The sequence below is a fragment of the Daucus carota genome, chromosome 8 (assembly GCF_001625215.2).
Source record: "Daucus carota subsp. sativus chromosome 8, DH1 v3.0, whole genome shotgun sequence".
Taxonomy (NCBI): Eukaryota; Viridiplantae; Streptophyta; class Magnoliopsida; order Apiales; family Apiaceae; genus Daucus; species Daucus carota.
In genome coordinates, this window is record NC_030388.2 from 12157376 (window position 1) to 12177144 (window position 19769).

The 19769-nt window shown below is 34.8% G+C and overlaps 3 protein-coding genes and 1 long non-coding RNA gene across 8 annotated transcripts; 3 read left to right on the forward strand and 1 right to left on the reverse strand.

The window, feature by feature from the left end:
* The first annotated feature begins 1253 nt into the window (after window positions 1-1253).
* On the forward strand, window positions 1254-8433 carry LOC108199705 (uncharacterized). Of its 4 annotated transcripts, none has more exons than XM_017367648.2 (8): window positions 1254-1411; window positions 1613-1982; window positions 2066-2205; window positions 4364-4612; window positions 5335-5469; window positions 5900-6082; window positions 6190-6351; window positions 7484-8433. In XM_017367648.2, exons 2-8 carry the CDS (start codon window positions 1685-1687, stop codon window positions 7892-7894), a joined length of 1578 nt encoding a protein of 525 aa, XP_017223137.1. In that variant the 5' UTR covers window positions 1254-1411; window positions 1613-1684; the 3' UTR covers window positions 7895-8433. The 4 variants fall into 4 exon arrangements, with proteins under 4 accessions (XP_017223137.1, XP_063938828.1, XP_063938827.1 ...); XM_064082758.1 differs by having other exon boundaries at window positions 6190-6345; XM_064082757.1 differs by having other exon boundaries at window positions 1277-1458.
* An 83-nt stretch (window positions 8434-8516) lies between these two features.
* Window positions 8517-19177, forward strand: LOC108199467 (uncharacterized). Of its 2 annotated transcripts, XM_064082760.1 has the most exons (5): window positions 8517-8749; window positions 11064-11148; window positions 12358-12434; window positions 14273-14324; window positions 18998-19177. In XM_064082760.1, the coding sequence occupies exons 2-5, from the start codon at window positions 11068-11070 to the stop codon at window positions 19172-19174; spliced, it is 387 nt and encodes a 128-aa protein (XP_063938830.1). In that variant the 5' UTR covers window positions 8517-8749; window positions 11064-11067; the 3' UTR covers window positions 19175-19177. The 2 variants fall into 2 exon arrangements, with proteins under 2 accessions (XP_063938830.1, XP_063938831.1); XM_064082761.1 differs by lacking the exon at window positions 11064-11148.
* Window positions 16340-18555, reverse strand: LOC108199466 (uncharacterized). The gene is made up of 3 exons (XR_001802417.2): window positions 17215-18555; window positions 17013-17129; window positions 16340-16909 (listed from the first exon to the last, which is right to left on the reverse strand). It is a non-coding gene; the product is annotated as an uncharacterized LOC108199466 (long non-coding RNA).
* Window positions 19175-19763, forward strand: LOC108198126 (uncharacterized; the record flags this gene model as incomplete). Its single annotated transcript, XM_064083706.1, is given in 2 exon segments — window positions 19175-19310; window positions 19313-19763. Coding segments are annotated over 2 exon segments (399 nt in total), but the record flags the coding sequence as incomplete, so codon positions are not given.
* Between the last annotated feature and the right edge of the window lie 6 nt (window positions 19764-19769).

The following is a 19769-nucleotide window of genomic DNA, read 5'->3' on the forward strand; positions in this document are numbered from 1 at the left end:
AGAGCAGCCCAAACAACAGCTATCACCGCCACTATTATGCATACACAGCCGTCCCTCATCTCCTCCACCTCTCTATCTCCTTCCAACCCCATCTCGTCATCATCTATAACGACGGAATCCGCCGTGCCATCCTGACTGATCCGAGCTCCACCGCCATCAATCACGCCTTCGTTGTCAAACCCAACCCCCACGCAACAACAACATATACACAAAATCAAACCTCTCTCGACTCACGGCGGCTAATGAAACGTGATTTTATGTTTTATTTTGAATTCAGATTTAATTAGGACTGGGTCGGGTCGGGTAAACGGGTATTTTAACAGAGAACGTTAAAAGTCAATGAACTTTAACGTTCGTGTAAATTTCTGTTAGCAAGATCGCTCAATTGAAAATTATATGAAGCAAAGTTATGTGTTTGAAAGTTTTTCAACAACATGACCAAACTGTAAATTTTTGAACCAACTTAGTTATGTATTAGCTATTTAACCCAAATTAAAAGGGTTAATTATCAAATGGATCACTTATTGTAACCCAATGTATCATCCGCATTACTGCGAAATTTTTGGTCTCACTTAAATCACTCAACACACTAATGGTTGCATTCCGTTAAATCAAATTAGAAAAACTAAAAGGAGCAGATGAGGTGGAAAAGTAACAGCTACTTGTGCTGATTGTACATTCCACTTCACTTCATTCCCCAGTAAGCATAAGTGTGTGTAGTGTATTCGGGATTTTAGACCTGCACGTGAACTAAAAGCTTAATACTACTTTCTAGCTTTATCAATGTAAAATCTTTGGTCACATTTTTTATATTTGACACTCCTCCTTGGTCGCTGCGACGGTTGATTACCTTGCTCAGAATCCTCATCCTCTTCTAAATCTTCTTCATCTTCAAAAATATCATCTTCTTTTTGCCGGACAAGACTTGTAAGAATTGCCTTTTCTACACTAATAACTGGAGGCCATTGACATAACCTGGAACAGGGCTATACCTCAGGAATTCGTTATACATGACTTTTAAGAATTTCTTTTAGTTTATTTATTAAGTTTAAACTTATTTTATTCCTGCAATCCACGTAATTAAGCATTATGTCACCTGAACTTAATGGAAAAAGTTAACTATAACGTCTTTTTTAATTTGATTTAACGTCATGCAACCGTTAGTTTGTTGAGTGATTTAGGTGAGCCCAAAAATTTTGCAGTGATGCGAATGATACATTGAACTGGAATAAGTGATCCAATTGATAATTAACCCCAGATTAAAATTATCCGATTTTGTGAAGCAGTCCCGACTCCTAAACTTTGCGTACTTGAAAAACCTCGCCCATATCAGTTGAGAGCTTCTGTACTTAAAAAATCCTAACCCAAAGCTTAATTGTTTACAGTTTGTGGTTAAATCCCCCCAGCCCAGGTGAGCATTCCATCCACTTACTGTTTCCTTGTCCTGTATGTATATATGTATGTATTACACTCACTGACTCTGCTTTTTCCTGATTCTCTTTATGTTTCGGTATAATCAGACTATTTGATATGTAAATGGTGATTTGCTTACGGTTTTGTATCTGATTCTGATGATATGCATCACGCTGACTCCACAATCTTCATTTTTCAGTATAGGGTTGCTACTGGAAGTGTGTTTCTAGTTTCTAGTTAGACAAGAAATTCAATTTTGTTAAACACAGCTATGTCTTCATTACCATGTTCCCACAGCTCGTATATACTGCATACTTACTCTCCCCTCCGTAGCCACAGACCCCAATTCCTGCAATTACCAACTCGTACAATCTCTGTATGCTTGTTAACTACATCTTCCCACGGTCACTTGTCCCCACCTTCAGTCGAGTTGCGGAAGCCTTTACTTCACCTACTTGGACCTCCCGTTGTATTTTTGCTAGGTCTTGCAATTTCCACCCGTTCAGCTTCTGCTTCTACTCCAATTTCCCCCAATCACGCACCCTATCCTCAGCACCAAACAATTCAAGGTTTTGTTATTTCATTTATCATTTTTGTTATGGGATAAGTGATGTGCTTGTTGCTTTAATTATGTCCTCTTGTTTGAATACAGCAAACAACGATGTAGATGTTGTATTCGAAGATGAAGAAACACGTGCAGCATTTGAAAGTTGGAAATCTAGAACCTACTCCCTCACAGTTCCTTTGAGAATTGTTGCTCTGCGTAGCTCCGTGCCTCCTTTGTGGATCAAGGTCTATATACTATCTTGTTTTGAACCTTTTATCCGTACTTCTTGATCATCTAGGGAACAATTTTATTGGATATCCAAAATTCACACAAGTTAACAAAGTTTGTTTTGGAAGTTTTTCACATCTCCGAATCATCAAACATTGCACTACAATTAAGAACCCTAATATGATTAGGGGAAGAGCTTAAGTGTGAAAAAAGAAACTGTTGCTTAACATGTTTTACTGAAGAATCAGCTCGTCAAGAAAAAAAATAATCCCTTTTTTGCAAATTGTCCGATGAGGTCCAAAAAGGAGTGGCATTGAGAGAGTCTATCACTGTGTATTTTTGCTTTAATTTTTATTACTAATAGGATTTCTGGAAAGGGATGACTTCAATAGTAGAATTTTATTTTGTCTTTGTCTGTTAACGCAGAATTTCATGCAAGCTCAAGGGAAGAGAGCGAAACTACGAATGGAATTTCGTGGAAGTATCAATGATATATTTTCATAACTTAGTATGGCATTTAACAAAAGAGATATTGCTGGAAGGGTCCCTGTCATCCAGATGGAGTCCGGGGAGGCCCGTGTGTTGAGGATCATTGAGGAGGCCAAACAAGCAGTGGGTATTGAGACTTCTGAGGGAGGACGTCAACGCATTGTACATCGTCAAGTGAGGACGACGTCATCAACATCAGTTACATCCAGAACCCCAGTTGGTGGTATGGCTGGTACAGTCCCCTACCATGTTTATGCTGCACTGGGCCGTGATTACGACTTCTTGAAGGGCCAGAACGTGGAAATCTGAAGGTAGAAATCCGATTTGGTTGAAACTCTGGCCTCCTGTTAAAACGGCCCTGGAAGTTTCCTTGCTTCTGACTCCCTTCTGAAGTCTCCACCTTGCTTCAGCCTTCGGATTTCTGTGTTTTGGCCCCTTAAGAAGTCATAATCACGGCCCAGTGCAGCATAAACATGGTAGGGTACTGTACTAGCCATACCACCAACTGGGGTTCTAGATGTAACTGATGTTGATGACGTCGTCCTCACTTGACGCTGTACAATGCGTTGAAGTCCTCCCTCAGAAGTCTCAATACCCACTGCTTGTTTGGCCTCCTCAATGATCCTCAACACACGGGCCTCCCCGGGCTCCATCTGGCTGATAGGGACCCTTCCGGCCCTAATTCGGCCCAAGTATCGGCTGACCAAATTTTTAATGTTTCAGCTTTAATAGTATAGTATAGATATGGGCAACATACAGAAAGCCCAAACAAGCCCCTCATGTATTACCATCATTAGGCTCATAATTATTGTCAGGCTCTCCTTATTGGTTCTTTGTTGGTCTGTATACTTTGAATTTCTAATTCCTTTTTTTGCCCCTTACTTTTGAAGGGTCGGACTTGCATGAGGGTGCGTGGTGGCAAAATACTTGTCCATTTGTTTTGTTTTTTTTTGCCTAAAAGCATTTGTTAATTATAAATTAAAAATCCAATAAGTTTTTACTGATTTGCTCCACCTTTTATTACCGTAAAAATAGAAGAAGGGTATTCGTGAGGATATGAATCAAGAGATGGAACTTTTTTCGCCTAAAAGATACGAATTCCGCTCAGAAATTATAGAATCAGAAGCTTAACATTTTTGTTAGCCCACTGATGCACTATTGCCAACAGGACAAAGGGATATTAGAATGTAAATATGCAGTGTTTGATATTTTCTTTTGGTATTGGTTTATGGTGTGTGACTATCGTGCTATCATTCTTCAAAGTGATTCACAGTTGACTGCAAATGATATCATCACATGTGACATAAACAAAGTGTATATATGGAAGCTCTATATCTGTCTAAATTCTAGTAAACCTTCTTAATAATGGAAACTCACTTATCACGGCAAGCAGGACTTCTTAAGTGTATGTATGCACTTTCTTTTTTGGAATTTTTGCTGACCACAGTACTTTCACCTTGGAGAAGGCAATGCTCAATCGAAGGGGTTACAGCCCAGATATAAGTCACGGAGTGTTGGTTCAGAATAATCCCTTTTTTGCAAATTGTCCGATGAGGTCCAAAAAGGAGTGGCATTGAGAGAGTCTATTACTGTGTATTTTTGCTTTAATTCTTATTACTAATAGGATTTCTGGAAAGGGTTGACTTCAATAGTAGAATTTTATTTTGTCTTTGTCTGTTAACGCAGAATTTCATGCAAGCTCAAGGGAAGAGAGCGAAACTACGAATGGAATTTCGTGGAAGTATCAATGAAATATTTTCAGAACTTAGTATGGCATTTAGCAAAAGAGATATTGCTCCTAAATCCGCTGCAGCAGCTGATATTGTTGCACTAGGAGATTCCTGGCTCAGTCTTGCTATTAGCAAAGCTCTAATTGAACCTATACCAAAGATCGAAGATCAAGAGTGGTTTAGTGGCTTAAGTGAAAAATGGAAGGTAATGAAACCATTTAGGTACAATACTAAAGATGTTCTTTGCTATGAATTTTGTATGAAGTTATTGAGTGAATGAGGTCTAGCTCTAGTTATACACGAATAATCTCTCTTCTTTTGATATGATTACTTCTTGTTAGAACTTAGAAGTCAATAACGTAATATTACTAAGTTTAAGGTATTTGTATTAGCCTGTTTAGGTCTACTGGGGTTAATTCAGGTTCAATGTTCCCCTCCCTTATTCACACAACATAAAATGTGAAATTAAATTTACTATAGCAAAGAGTGTCACTCTAGCATGCTACCCGAGTCATATTATTATATATATGCCAGGGTTGGGTTGAGAAAGAAATTTGAGTGCTACAGAGCTTTAGCCAATATCAGGCTTCGTGAAGTGAAATTCTACCTCCATGTTTCTGTTCCCAGGCCATCACATTTTGTTATAATTCTAACATTTATGACATTATCATCTACTAAGAAAGGTGGCTTTCTGCAACTATGTGACCCCTGCATCGAATATGTGGAAAGGTATCAAGAAAAATTTCAGTCATAAATCTATTTAGCCTTTGTGTTATAAGCTTGAGAGCCATACGAAGACGATATGATATCGTTGATACTATTTTTTAGTATGATAATGATATGAAAAAAGTGTTGATCATTCTAGGGAACTTATAATCATCTAACTTCCTTTTCTTTTTGTTGTTTTACTGTCTCAAACAATCTCAGGCATACTTACGCAGGAATGGTGAGGGAAAATTAGATAATGAAGGCAAAATTTGGGCTGTTCCTTATCGATGGGGAAGCATGGTAATAGCGTTTAAGAGAAGCAAATTTCAGAAGAATAATCTGGCTCCAATTGAGGTAGTTTTTTCTTTAATATCTGTCCAATTCAATATTGCCTTGGTTCTGTTACATAGACAAGATGCCAGTATATAACTATTATAATTTTCAGCCATCTGGATTCCACCTGCATTGTCATTTCTCATGCAAACTGCGAAGGTCTTGTCGAAATAAGTTAAGATTTTATCGTGGAAACCTATAAAAGATCAAACTGGGTTAAAAGTGATTCACGGACTGAAAATAGCATGGAGAACCAATTTAGTAAATATCTTATGATATAGAGTTTAAATATATTAACGTTTCATTATATACTTATATGATTTGTGCTAACATTTGAAATACAAATCTAGTTTCTTTTTTAATCTTCATATTTGCGGTATGGTTTTTTCTGGAGGATATATGGGATTGTATAAACAGAAAATTTTAAGAATCAAGTTAATCACATTTGTAGGACTGGGCAGATCTCTGGAGGCCCGAGCTGTCAGGAAAAATTTCTATGGTTGACTCTCCCAGAGAAGTCATTGGTGCAGTATTGAAGTATATGGGGGCATCATATAATACAAGTAACTTTGATACTGAAGTAGTTGGGGGGAGAAATGCTGTGTTGCAGAAGTTGTCATTGCTTGAAAAGCAGGTATAACACGATCAAGCATGTTACATCACTAACAGAAACTGCATGTGTAGGCTGGAGCTACTGGCAATCACATATTTTGATACACTGCATCTTATGGCTTTCTATAGGTTCGACTATTTGACAGCATGCATTATATAAAAGCTTTTGAAGTAGGTGATGTGTGGGTGACTGTTGGATGGAGTTCTGATATTGTTCCTGCTGCCAAACGCATGTCGGATGTTGCAGTTATTGTTCCAAAATCTGGTGCAAGTATTTGGTCAGACGTATGGGTAATTTCTTGATTTTACATCTTTCAAAATATATGCAAAATTTTGTTTGTTATTGATTAATACAGGGGACAAGTTTATATTTAAATCTCAAAGAACTATACATGCTCACCCTTGAAAGTGCTATAAATTGATTTGGAGTAGGTCCAGCATGTCTCTTTAAAAACTGTTATTCTCCTAATTATTAGCATCGGTTGCTTGGTCAGTTTTGGGTCAGACCGGTCAATTATTAAGGTTGGACATATTTGCATATGCCTGAGTTTATCATGGTCTCACCTGCCCAGACCTTGATAACATATAACGTCCTACCATATATATATACATCCCAGCTTCAATTATATATGATTTTATACAATCCAAACAAAATTAATATTATAAATTGGATAACCCAAGGTTGAGATTTTATCTTTTTCCTTGATATGTGCATGTTTTTTTAGTCACAAAAGTACAATGTGTTAATTTGTGTGGAATATATGCCATCGGAGTCTTTTTTTAACGGTGCCAGTTTTTAAGCGTGTGTGTTTGCCTAATCTTGAAGAGTCAGGTAGGAAACTTTTGTGGGGTTAGTGTCCACTTGAGAATTTATAACCCAGTTTTGAAGATATCAAATGAAATCATGTTTACATGAACAAGAGCAAGTCCAATGCAATGCTATAGTTGGTGATATTGCTAAAAAACTCAACTCCAAAGGGGTGTTATATATTTGGACGCATCCTTGGTTCTATATTTGAAACCAAGGATGGATCCATCCTTCATTGCCTCATCCTCAACAACTCCAAATGGAGGTTAAAAGTTACATAATTGTTGTATTGTACATAACCAAATATCAGAAGTATTTTAATTTGAGCAAAAGTTAAAAAAGATAGCTAAATTTAAAACTAGTTATGAAACTAGCAAACTAGTTATGAAACTAGCATTGGAGTGCAACTCGTATTTTAAAATCAGTAAACACTTTTTGATGCTATAATATAGCAATAGCAAGAAATATTTAGCATCTAGCATTGCATTTGCTCTAAGAGAAAGAAGATTCAGTGTAGGTTGCTATATCAAGTATCTCTTTAAATATGTTTATAATAACCAGATACTTATTATCTTTGGATAATTTATGTCCTCTTGAGCAAATTACATCTTGCAGGCAATACCTGCTGCATCTGAAATTAAGAATGAAAAAATTGGAGGACGAGTGAGAGGGCCATCTCCCTTGGTGCATCAATGGCTAGAATTCTGTTTGCAATCTGAACGAGCATTGCCTTTCAAGGAGGAGGTAGTACCAGGCGCGTCACCATCTGCCCTTGAAGGCACACCAGTTGAATCCACAGTGGAGCTTCACAAGAATAAGCCAAAGCTCGACTCCAACCTAATTGGCGGAGCACCTCCAGAAGAAATTTTGAAGAGGTGTGAATTTTTGGAGCCGTTATCAGATGCTACATTATCTGATTACCAGTGGCTGATAGATCATATGCAGAAACCCAATCACGGGTTGGTTGAAAAAATTCAGCATTATGTTTCTGGTATATTTCATAGATTTCAGCAGAAGTCCAGTTAAGGTAACGTGTGAAAGCTTAAAGGGGAGAGTAAAGTTGAATGGTTTCATGATGAGTGCTGTGGCGAACCAAGATTTGTCTGTCAAGCAAGTGCACTTGATACAGTGTCTCCTGTAAAAAGTAAAGGAGAAAGTGTGCCTTGTATACTGGGTGCAGAGTATCGCTTACTTTATAATCTCTCTAAACTTGTCTCGAAGCCAATCTGGAAAAGGAAGTCTGTAAATAGTCATCAAAGCCCTCTGAAGATTTAGATGTGGTGAATGACAGTGGACAAGAAGTTGTTAGTTGGTCTGGCTTGATAGTGTAAACAGCATTTCGGAGTTGATTGGAGGCAGCAGGGCATTTGGTATTTTATGTAGTTTTTGTTAGTCACTTTACTATCAAAGTGATTTATCATCATGGAGTTTCTAATAAACTCCTTTGTAATGCTGTTACAATTTAACAACCATGTTCCTTAACCAGAAACATTCAAGCCAAACTCCTGTGTGATCAAACTCCCTCTTATTAATAAAATAAAATTTAAAATCGTGTTTAACTTCCACCTATTTATTCACCCGACTCCAACTCAAATCAATCTTAATATTTTTTCCAACAAACATTTCTAAGATTGTCAGCTCATATCATTCAGAGTGAGCACATATATTATTATTATTATCATTATTATTTTGCTAAATAGGCATATTTTATTTTCTGAATTTTATAAATCTGAAAAAGATTCTGTGTGCAATACTGATAGTGTAATACTACCAATCAAAGGCCAATGAATGAAGAAGCTTCTTGTCATTTTTGTTTCTTACAATCCTTGACCCCTTTGTTCGATGCTTGCTAATACTCCTCAGAGAATCTTCCGATCCGAGGTACAATCTTTATTCCTTTTCTACCACTTTGTTGATTCTTATGTTAATTTAATAAGAGCTGAAACTCATTGTAATTCACTTATATCTCTGTAGGGTTTTTGTGTTTTACCTGATTTCTCTAGCTGCCTTTTGCTATTCTGCTTATACTCATCCATCCTCTGTCTTTTTTTTTCCTAAGCACTTGCTTGTTTTTCAGATAAAAGAGACTTTGTTACTAAGATACATATAGTAAGAAAATTACACGATGCTAGATGAAAGAGGCTTTGTTAGTAAGATACCTTATGTTTTGTTTGGTTGGGGAGAAGGCAATAATGAGTAGAAACAAAAGAATACATTGGACTTGGGAGTGATGTTTTGAAAGAAAACAAGTGATTTTGTATGATGGGATTTCATAACAAAATATATAGAATTCCTTCTCAAGTTTTCAATAATCATTCCATTTCTTCCAAACACGACATTCCTCTAAATGGGATCTTATACTTCATATACCTTCACTCCCATGACAATCACAATCTTACCAAGGAAAAACAAACAAAAAAGGTGTCTACAAGGTCAGAATATTGATGCTCAGATGTCAACACCTTTCTAGATGGTATGTTTGTCGACCAGCTCTACCAAAATCCTACATAACTAGTACAAGGCACTAAATGATTGTCTAATTTAACAAACTTAGATATTTAGTGGGCTACAATAAGTTCACTTGTGGTATGTTGTCATACCTGAAACCTATATTGATGCCCAAAAGTTGAAAGTTGAATCAGTTTGATATAGGGAAAATAAATTGATACGTCCCTAAACTATTCCACTTTTATTCGATAGGTCCCTGAACAAAAGATTCCCTAAACCGGGTCCTTTAACTTTTCAAATGTTTGTATCAGGTCCTTCCGTTAAGTAGATTCTAACAGAAGTTAGAATCTTGCTGAAGTGGCGACGCATCTTGCTGACATTGGCGACACATCACCAGCTGATTGTACATACATTAAAAAAAAAAAAGAAATTAAACTGAAATTAAAATCAAAAAACAAATCAGATGCCCTGCACGTGAGTTTCTAAGCGTGTTTATATCCAGAACACCAGCAACCAATGCCCTATGCCGGAACACCAGCAACCTCTCTTTCCCGCCCCCCCCCGCTCCTTTCTCCACCGGAACTGCCGCTGTCGCGGTCGCCGTCATCGCCGTCGCACGCGGCCGCCGCCCTGCACCACTCGCTAGCCCCTGCTTTTGAACCACAGATCCTTCTCCTTCCATCTCTTCTGATCCTTTCCTCCGTGTGATCTATACACCCCAGTCCCTGCACAAACTCTCCCACGTGATGAATGTACAGGGTGATTTCAGCCTCCATATCTTGATCTGAATAGATAGTGGGAATGTTTGTGATGATAGTAGTATATGATAGTATGTAGTGTAATGTGTTAGCAATATGTAATAGAATCTGCCCAAACTAATTTCCTAATCAAGAACCCTAATTCCCTTTTATGGAATCCTAAATTCTGTTTGTGAATGGAAAGAAATGAGTGAATCGGGTGCATCTAGAGATATAAACATTTGTTTTTTTAATTTTAATTCTAGTTTAATTTTATTTTTCTTTTAATATATGTACAATCAGCTGATGATGTGTCGCCACGTCAGCAAGATCGTCGCCATGTCAGCAAGATTCTAACGTCCGTTAGAATCTACTTAACGGAAGGACCTGATATAAACAATTGAAATAGTTAAAGGACCCGGTTTGGGGAATCTTTTGTTCAGGGACCTATCGAATAAAAGTGGAATAGTTCAGGGACGTATCAATTTATTTCCCCGTTTGATATACTAATGCCTAAATTATATGAAAGAATTGATCTTAACTTACATATGTTCAAGATATGAAATTACAATATAATTGGTTTCTTTTCTTGTGGAAAATGATAATCTGACTCTTCTTTGTCTTGTCCTAGTAGTGGATACGATGCATGAATATCTTATTTATCTAATTTGATGTGACATTATATTTAAGACGAATGTGGAGGTTTTTATTAAAGGTCATATTGTGCGGACCTAAATTAAACATCGAGTATTAAATATAATTGTTAGAATATACAATATGCTAGTAAGCCTTCCTAACACCCTGAAGTTTTAGCACTGAACATGGTATTAGAGCTCAGCAGAGGAATCGACTTTAACTCTGTGACACCCCAATATTCTCATTATGTATTACTGACACGAATGCATAATTATGCTATAATAATTGTGTTAGAATATAGAATATGATCCTGCTTACTCGAGTTCGATCTCCTGCCACCCTGAATATTCTCATAACTTTTTGTGGAGATGAAGGCATATGTATGCCCTAAAGATGTGCGCATGTGATCTATTCTTCGACCCAAATATGGGCTTTGGAGCTGGGCGTGTCATAATCCTGGTAAGGCCTCCTGGTAACACTAACACCACTTATTTTAGGTTACTGCTAACTTAATAATATGGGGATAGGGCTTGTATACACACGATATCTCGAAAAAGGTGTACCTAATCAAATTACTTTTATGCTATGCCCACTCGTGCTTCTGAAGGCAATAAGATTCGTTACATTACTTTCAAAAAAGGGTAAAACTTTGGTGAAATTTCTCTGAAAATAACTTTTTGGTTGCCCGCAACATTCTTAGAAGTTTAGGGTACTAACACTTGGCTTACAATATGGTCATGGTCAACAAAAACCCACTTCAGCTTACTTTCAGTATGGGATATGTTTGTGTCTAGATATTCTCACATATCTTATATGTTTGTCATCAAAACTTTTCCTTGCAATGAGCATGAAGTTGCCGGTGACCTTTATTACTTGGACTCCTTGTTTTGCATTTGTCCCGATGTGCCCATGTTGACATGGATTCCATCTCCTGTCCTTTAGTTGTCCGACATTCTGATCGGCTATAAAGATTGATCATGGACGAGATGGACATAGGAGATCAAAAATGATGAAGAGGAGAGGAAGAAACAACTTAATATTGATGTAAATGAAAATTCCTTAAGACAGTATTATGATAAACTAATAGTAGCGATTGGTAAGTTACTATATTATGTGTTTTAGATATATGTAATGGGTTTTTATATATTATATATTGTGTGATTTTGTGTATATGTGTAATATATTATGTATATAATTTGCGTATATTAGCTAACAAGAATCAAGATATGTATATATGATGAATAAATTAAAATTTAGCATTCAAACTAGCTGATAAGATATGTATTTTACCTGATAATATCCATATATAAAGCAATATCACCTTGTCTTCATACCCATGCATGTCCAGATATGGACAGAGTCCGTATCACCAACTTTTAGAAATCTCTAGTTGAATACTTGTGTTTATGTCATGTCTGGTACCTGGTACAGAGTCCGAGCAACAATATCAGTGACAACAATGAATATTGAATGCAGGTCATCCTGTACTAGGTAGCTGAAACTTTTAATTTCATAAAAAACTTTTTGATCATGCCTTTGACCAAAATCTATGCATATCTTTAAATTATCTAATTGGCGTTTATAATTTTTATCTGCTTTTTGATGAAATTTGATTCTCTGATCATCTAGTCAGTTTTTGAGTCTGAACTCCTTTTTTTTCACTTCTAGGTTTCCCAGGGATGCTACGACATTTACTGGCTCCACCCTTGCTTACTTTTAACTCTGGAACGCATCACTTTTTGTCTGTAAGTACTTTGTTTTCAATTACTGAGATACTTTACAATTTCTATATGGGTATCAGGGTATGAATGTTTATTGAAGTTGTGCTAGCATATTCATGAGCTATCCGAAGTGGGATCACTTCAGTAAATAGCTTTCGTTATGTCCCTCGTCACCTTGTTTTGAACTTTTTTCTATTAATAGCTTTCTTGTTTTTCAAAGATGCATTAGTTTAGTAAAAAAAAAAAAGCATTATAATAGACTGTTGAATTTGTTTAAGTGAACATAATATGATTATGTGGCATTTACTTTATACATTTGTACACCATATTATTGACATGTTAAATTTGAGCAGAAAATTTTCATTTTAACCTTCAATGCACTGTCAGGAACCGTTTAAACCTTTAACGCACTGTTAGCAAACGGTATATACTGATGACTGGATGTATTTTATAGTTATAATAGTCTAGAAAGAGTACAAGACAATCCGACTAAAATCAGATTATTAACACTCTCAAAAACCCAACCTTAGCTGGTATTTGACAGACCACCCAGTCTCCACACGCACGCGCGCGCACACACTTCACTCTTATTTTTTACTCCCTCCGTCGCCTTGGATAGCATACATTGGGGGACGGGGACGCGGCGCTTTAATGCTCCTGTAAAGTCTAGTTCTGTAACTTATTTTTAAGATTTTCTTTTTTTTGAATAAAAATTTAATCTAAATTTTTATTCAAAAAAGAAAATCTTAAAATTAAGTTACGGAACTATAATTTATAAGAACATTGAAATGCGTGTCGAGCAGTAGAAAAGAAACATATGGAATTAAATGGGACAGAGGGAATACTTACTTCAAACAGACCAATGGCTTCACTATTTATAACCCCCAAAATCAAATCATAATCCCTAATTAAAGCTAATATGATATTATTTCCACCAGTTCCTCCCTTTCAAATTCATAACTGATGCACAACTAATCATTCAGATTTTGTAACTCATTACTTATCATTGTGTTTATTATGTTGCCTTACACGCTTCCTACCCAACTTTTTTATTTCTAGAAGATTAAGTTATCTAGGGGACAAGGGGTAATAGTTCTCGTTGATTTACAACTTGGTGTAGCACAGAATTCCGATAATAATCTGATTATAAAGAAGGAACATTACGATAGGGAACTAAAATATGTTTATGTAAGCATAACAAAAATTGCACTCATCTGCTGGGGAAAAAAAGAATTATATTTTGAGAAACTAAACCATCATGAATGAACTAGAAATGTGCCAACTTGTGTTAAGTCAAGTATACATACAGTTATAAGTAAATTAACCTTGTGAATGTTTATTAGTACATGGAGTAAACTTTTCATAAGCAATTTTATCCAGTCAAACAAACTCGGACTTTGTTTATCTTATACTCAGTGTTGTGAAAAACGCAAGTCGGAACTAGGTGGTGAGATGACCTTCTAGCGCTTAAGTGCTTAAGCGGTTTTTAAAGTGGGTCACTAATCGGATTATAAATAAATAAATAAATATACATACATACATATATAGGGCATTGCTCAAAGAAGAACACTCTTAAAAGAAGAACAAAGAAGAACACTTTAGAATCTAATATAGAATCTCATCTAAAACTTGAATTAAACTCTAATTTTAATCTAATTAAACATTTATTATGAATAATAATAATATTATCTACCATGTTTAACAATAAATATGGATTAAAAATAACATGATTCTATATAATATTAATCGTGCAAAACATACATATATGATTCCATTCTAGATTCTGCTTTGAATTCTATTTTGGATTCTATAATATTTCATATTAATAATTTGGATGAGTTTGATTTTTTTTTTTTTGTCAGGGTCTACATACTCGTAGATGACTTGTATCATAGATACAATAAGCCGCATCAGGTATTACTTTCATTCAATAAAGTTTATCATCTAACCGAAAGATGCGCAAAGATATCTCCGGACATTTAGATAATAAGACTTTAAAGTCTGATAAGAAAACCCGTAAAGTCTCTTTCCAAGCTCCTGAAAATCAAAGCAAGCAAAAAGAAACATAAGAATGATAAATTAAATAAAGGAAAAAGTGTGGGTAAACTAAACCCAATTATGACATAATTTCCGACCAAAATATATAACAACTTATTCAAAAATAAAAATATTAGAACTTATAAAATTATGAAACAATTATGAAAAGTTATTATGTCAAACCAAAGTAAGAACTTTGGTTAGACACACAATACTAAAGAACTCATAATAAAATACATAAACAAAAATTTAATTTTTTGTTAGGAAAAAGAATTAATCATTCTAATATGAAAATTATTTATTAAAAAAATTTAAAACCCAATTAACATAAGTTTATTATTTAATAATCCGATTAGACAACAAAAGTTAACATTAGCATCACAAAGTATAAGAATTAATAAAATCTAATTATTAATTCAAGGACAAAATTATCCGCACAATATTCATCTAGGACAAAAAAACGTGTCAACCCATAATGGTCCAAAAATATATGCCACCAATTATGGTCACCCAAAAAAATGGTACAAACTCCTTGAACATAATCAAGACTTATAAAAGCCATCAGTTATGGCACCCAATAATTCTAATTAATAATTTATAAAACAACGAATTTATATGTCATTTAAGTCGAATAAATGCACATAAAACACTTACCAAACACACATCTATTCAAAAGCATGAGTACAATTAATTAATCCTTAATATATATATATATATGTAAATATAAAATCGCATTTAACAATATTTAATTCCTTTTCATATATAACTGAAGAATTTAATTCCTTCCTATCCGAAATTATTACACACTAACATATATACATGTATAATATATAAAAAAATGCCATAGTTAAAACAATTGATATTCAAATCAATAATCTTTTCTACATGCAACTAAAAACAATTTTAACAACTGAAATTTATAATTTAAAAGATCAAACACACATTAAACACATCCACCAATCAAGAACTATCAAGAACACAAAGAACACATATAGAAATTTAAAACAACCCCAATTTTCGACTGAATTTGTGGCCGACCACAACAAATCTGGCCAAGATAAAACAAGTTAGAAAAATATGACCACTAAACTCAAACAAAATTCACAACATAATCCGAACAAATTTCAACGAAGTTACAAATGAATCCGATCACCGAAAAAACCCGATACTACCTCTACAACATAAGAGAAGATAAATAAAACATGCACTAACGTATATCTACTATCATAATAAAATAAAGAAAGCAACAAAACGCAAGAAAAACACACAACAAACATAAAAAGAAGACGTACCTTCTAAAGAGACGAAGAGAATTTGATTACAAATAAAATAAAAGAATGATGTTACCGATTTTGAAGAAACCCATAAATCATCATCGGATCGGAATTCTGACGAGGAAGGAGATCGGAGGCTAAAGACAAAACTCTTGGACGGAGATTTTTTGGGATTTTTGATTGAATCATTAATGATTGATTATTTGAGATTGGGTATGTGTTTGATTGAAAAAAGAGGGTGGCAGGGATGTATTACCGCCAGCGATGGTGAAGCTTGGATGGAGAGGGATTCTACGAGATTTGGAGTTTATCTCTATTTTTCACCAGGGAGTAAATTTCAATAACATTGACATACAAGGATATTATTAGACATCGGTCTCTTTTTTTCAAGAACATCTTTCTAAAATAAAAACTACTAACGCGGATGAGTTTGGATTTTAGATTTTATATATTGAGTTTAATTGGTGTTTAACTATGTAATTATGATCTTAACAAATCATTTTTTGTGAAAAACAAGGTGTTATAATAGTTTTATGTGATGTTCTCTTTTTAAGGTGTTCTGTGTGAAGTGCAACCCATATATATATATATATATATATATTTTTTTTTTTTTTTTAATTTTTCATAACAAAATATATTCGCATGTTATAATAAAGCCTAAAAGCCATGATATCTTTGTTCACAAAATCAAATGTACTTCAAAGAACACATATTACGTATGTTCAAGCTACAATTACAGTCAAGAAACACAACAATCTTTCACCATCCCTGTTGATCATAATCATCAAAATCAAATGTTAGATTTTCATTGTCATTAGCTTCATCTTCCGATTCAAAATCTTCTTCATCAAGTTCTCGAACAATCCTTCTAGTTACTTCACCAATCTCCTCACTTGTGAATTGTGATGTTAGAATCCTGGGAAAGCTCTTCTTTATCATCACCCCCGTCAACTATCCATCCTTGAGCCATACTAGCATCATTAGCTATTAATACATTATATTTTTCTTTCATTCTCTTTTTGTTAGAATATAATATGATCCTGGTAAGCCCTCCTCCTAACACCTTGAGGTTTTAGGAGAATTGGTCACTTAACACTTTTTCTTGTTGAAAAGTTTTGAATTAAATTGCACATATACTAGATGGCTCATTTTTGCTGCATCTAATCTATTCCTCTTTTTGGTATGAATCTGTAAAAATAATATAAGATAGCAATAAATTAATCCATGTAAGTTATAATTATAAGATACTAATATAATACATTAGTTCTATCAAATCATTCAACCAACTTACTCCCTCAAATGTACTCCAATTTCTTTCACATCCTGAAGAACTCAGTTAAAGAAAGTATCCTCATGGCCATCATTTGCAAATTCGGAGTTTCAGCACCGTAATTTGACCACCATCCAACTAAAATAGGAGATATGAAAGTATTAGTGAAAGATCAAATAAGATAGATATTCAGAAATTTAGAAGCAAATAAATATTTACTTACCAACATCAAAAGTATCATTATTGGTCATTCTACCCATTTTGGCTAATTTTTTTCCAAACATTCCTTCCATTCCTTTATATTTCAGCAACTCAATATTAGAAACCAGGTGCTGGACATGGAAATTATCTGGGAAGAATGCTTCAAACACATGTTAAAATAGCTGTCATACATGCCAGATCTTTTTGTGCCTCGTCATCTCGATAGTAATAATAAGGATTTAACAAGTAGCCGGCTGAGTGTAAAGGACTATCAAGTCGGTCCTTAGCCCTCGAGTCTATAATTTGGATAATGGGCTCGTATATCTCTTTTGTATCTTTACAAAGTTTAATAAATTCTTTCTTGGCATCTTTGAGTTCACCATATACAAAGCTCATAGATGGACGCCAATCTCCGTCAACAATTCTTAGAACCTTTACTAAAGGTTTGAACAACTCAAAACACATTGCAAGATTAGTCCAAAATGATTGATTAACAATTGTTGCATAAGAAGCCACACCTTTTGCACTAGTTGAGAATTTGCACTGACCCCATTCCTCCGAGAGAAACATAAATTTCAGCTTTTCTTTTTTCTCCAATATACTTTGCATGGTGAGAAAAGAACTTGCAAATCGTGTAACTCCCGGCCTCAAAATATCTCTTTTATTAGTATACTTTCTCTTAAAAGCCAAGGTCTTAAGGTGCGCATAGATAAAAATGGTCAGAGCCTTGCTTTGTCAATCACAAACTTGAATTTTGGAGTTTTTCCTGAATAAGAAACAATAAACAATGAAATTCTGCTCAAATATGCCACAATTCTGCATAAAATCTGCAGGAAAAGTTTTCCACAGATTCTGCAGAAATTCTGCTCAAAGACAATTATGCAGAAACGAGGCAAATCTGCAGATTATTGAACAAAAACTGCCTAAATAAACCTGCAAAAAAAACTGTATAAACAACCTGCAGGAAATGGACTTAAACAGCAGCAAACCAGTGCAGAAAACAGGACACAAAATAGAATTGAATAGCACATGGAACTGCAGAAAACTCAATAAAAAAAACTGTACATAAAATGGACTAAAGCAGCACAGAAAATGGACTAAAGCGGCACAGAAAGCTGGAAATTCTGCAGATTATTGAACAAAAACAGCAGCAAACTAATGCAGAAAACAGGACACAAAACTGGTGAACAAAAACCTGCAGAAACAATACTAAAACAGCACAGAATATTGGATAAAACTCTGCAGAAAACTGAACAAAAACAGCAAGAAAAATATGCAGAAAACAGGACAAAAATAGATCTGAATAGCACATAAAACAGCAGAAAACTCAATTAAAATAACAGCAGAAAAGTAAATAAAAAAACTGTAGAGTTACCTATGGCCTCAAGCATAAGATTCAGTGTATGTGTAGCACATGAAGTCTAGAATATATGTGGTCTTTTTTCTCTCAACCTCTTTGCTGTAGACACAATTAAAGAAGAAAAGAACATGACTGATAACTATATTTAGTAAAAATATAGACAATCTTTATCTGTACTGATGTAGAAACAATTAAAGAAAAAAAGAACACGACTGATAACTAATTTTAGTGAAAATCTAGACAATATGTTTATGTGGTCACGAATACTGGTGATTGAACAATTTTTGACATATCATTTGATTCTGACCATGCTTAGTTACTTGCAAAGTTAGTAGTTAGTACATAAAAGTACTTGGTTGTTCGGTCCCAAAATAATTCCAAATTTATCTTCTAATTTGAAAATATATATTTTTATTCCGTTTCATCTTTCCTCTTATCGTCTCAGACAGATTTTGTAGTGGCTGCACTGCACATAAGGTTATCAGATGTGGAATTCTCTGGTGATGATATTTCAAGTCAGATTGGAGTGACTTGTACCTCGCTTTCATGTAGGAAATGGAAATTACATTCAACTACAAATACCAATAACTTTCCCTTAGTGGATGAAGAGAGGAAAGCATAGGACGCAAGTAAGCAAGCTCTTTCTACATTTAATTTTAGTATCGAAAAGGAAGATAAAATACTGGGAAAAGCATTTGGGCTCGTCCATTCACCATATTGGGGTGAAGATCGCAATAAAGAGGTACCTGAATATGATGTTGTAATGGTATCTTAAATTATCTAAGGAGTTTAAATCTTTCGGACGAAGATCTTACGAAGCTACTCAAAAAGTTCCCTGAAGTTCTTGGATGTAGTCTTGAAGATGAGATAAAGAACAACGCGCAGGTCTTGGAGAAGCAATGGGGAATAAAAGGGAAGTCTTTACGGAATCTTCTACCACGAAATCCGAAAGTATCGGGTTTTAATATTGACTGTAAAGGAGATTGCATGGCACAATGCCCTCGGTGTTGGGTTCGATTCTAGTGCTATAGCCTATATAAATGTTTTTGCATATGATTAGTTTATATTCTATCTTCTTCTCCTATTAGGAAAAAGCAGTATGTATGTTGAACAGTTTATGTTGAGAAGCGTTGAATAATTCTTTACATTTCTTCCAAAGTACCTTAAAGTTTTAGAAGCAGATGTTTATGGAGATGTCTCGGGTTTGTACACTTTCT

What these genes read in the sequence shown, in the direction of transcription:
- LOC108199705 (XM_017367648.2), top strand. Translation starts at nt 1,685, where the DNA reads ATGTCTTCATTACCATGTTCCCACAGCTCGTATATACTGCATACTTAC. An exon ending in TGCCTCCTTTGTGGATCAAG is followed by an intron (nt 2,206 to 4,363) that starts GTCTATATACTA and finishes CTGTTAACGCAG; the next exon opens with AATTTCATGCAAGCTCAAGG. An exon ending in GCTTAAGTGAAAAATGGAAG is followed by an intron (nt 4,613 to 5,334) that starts GTAATGAAACCA and finishes AAACAATCTCAG; the next exon opens with GCATACTTACGCAGGAATGG.
- LOC108199467 (XM_064082760.1), top strand. Translation starts at nt 11,068, where the DNA reads ATGTATGCCCTAAAGATGTGCGCATGTGATCTATTCTTCGACCCAAAT. An exon ending in CTGGGCGTGTCATAATCCTG is followed by an intron (nt 11,149 to 12,357) that starts GTAAGGCCTCCT and finishes TTTCACTTCTAG; the next exon opens with GTTTCCCAGGGATGCTACGA. An exon ending in GAACGCATCACTTTTTGTCT is followed by an intron (nt 12,435 to 14,272) that starts GTAAGTACTTTG and finishes TTTTTTTGTCAG; the next exon opens with GGTCTACATACTCGTAGATG.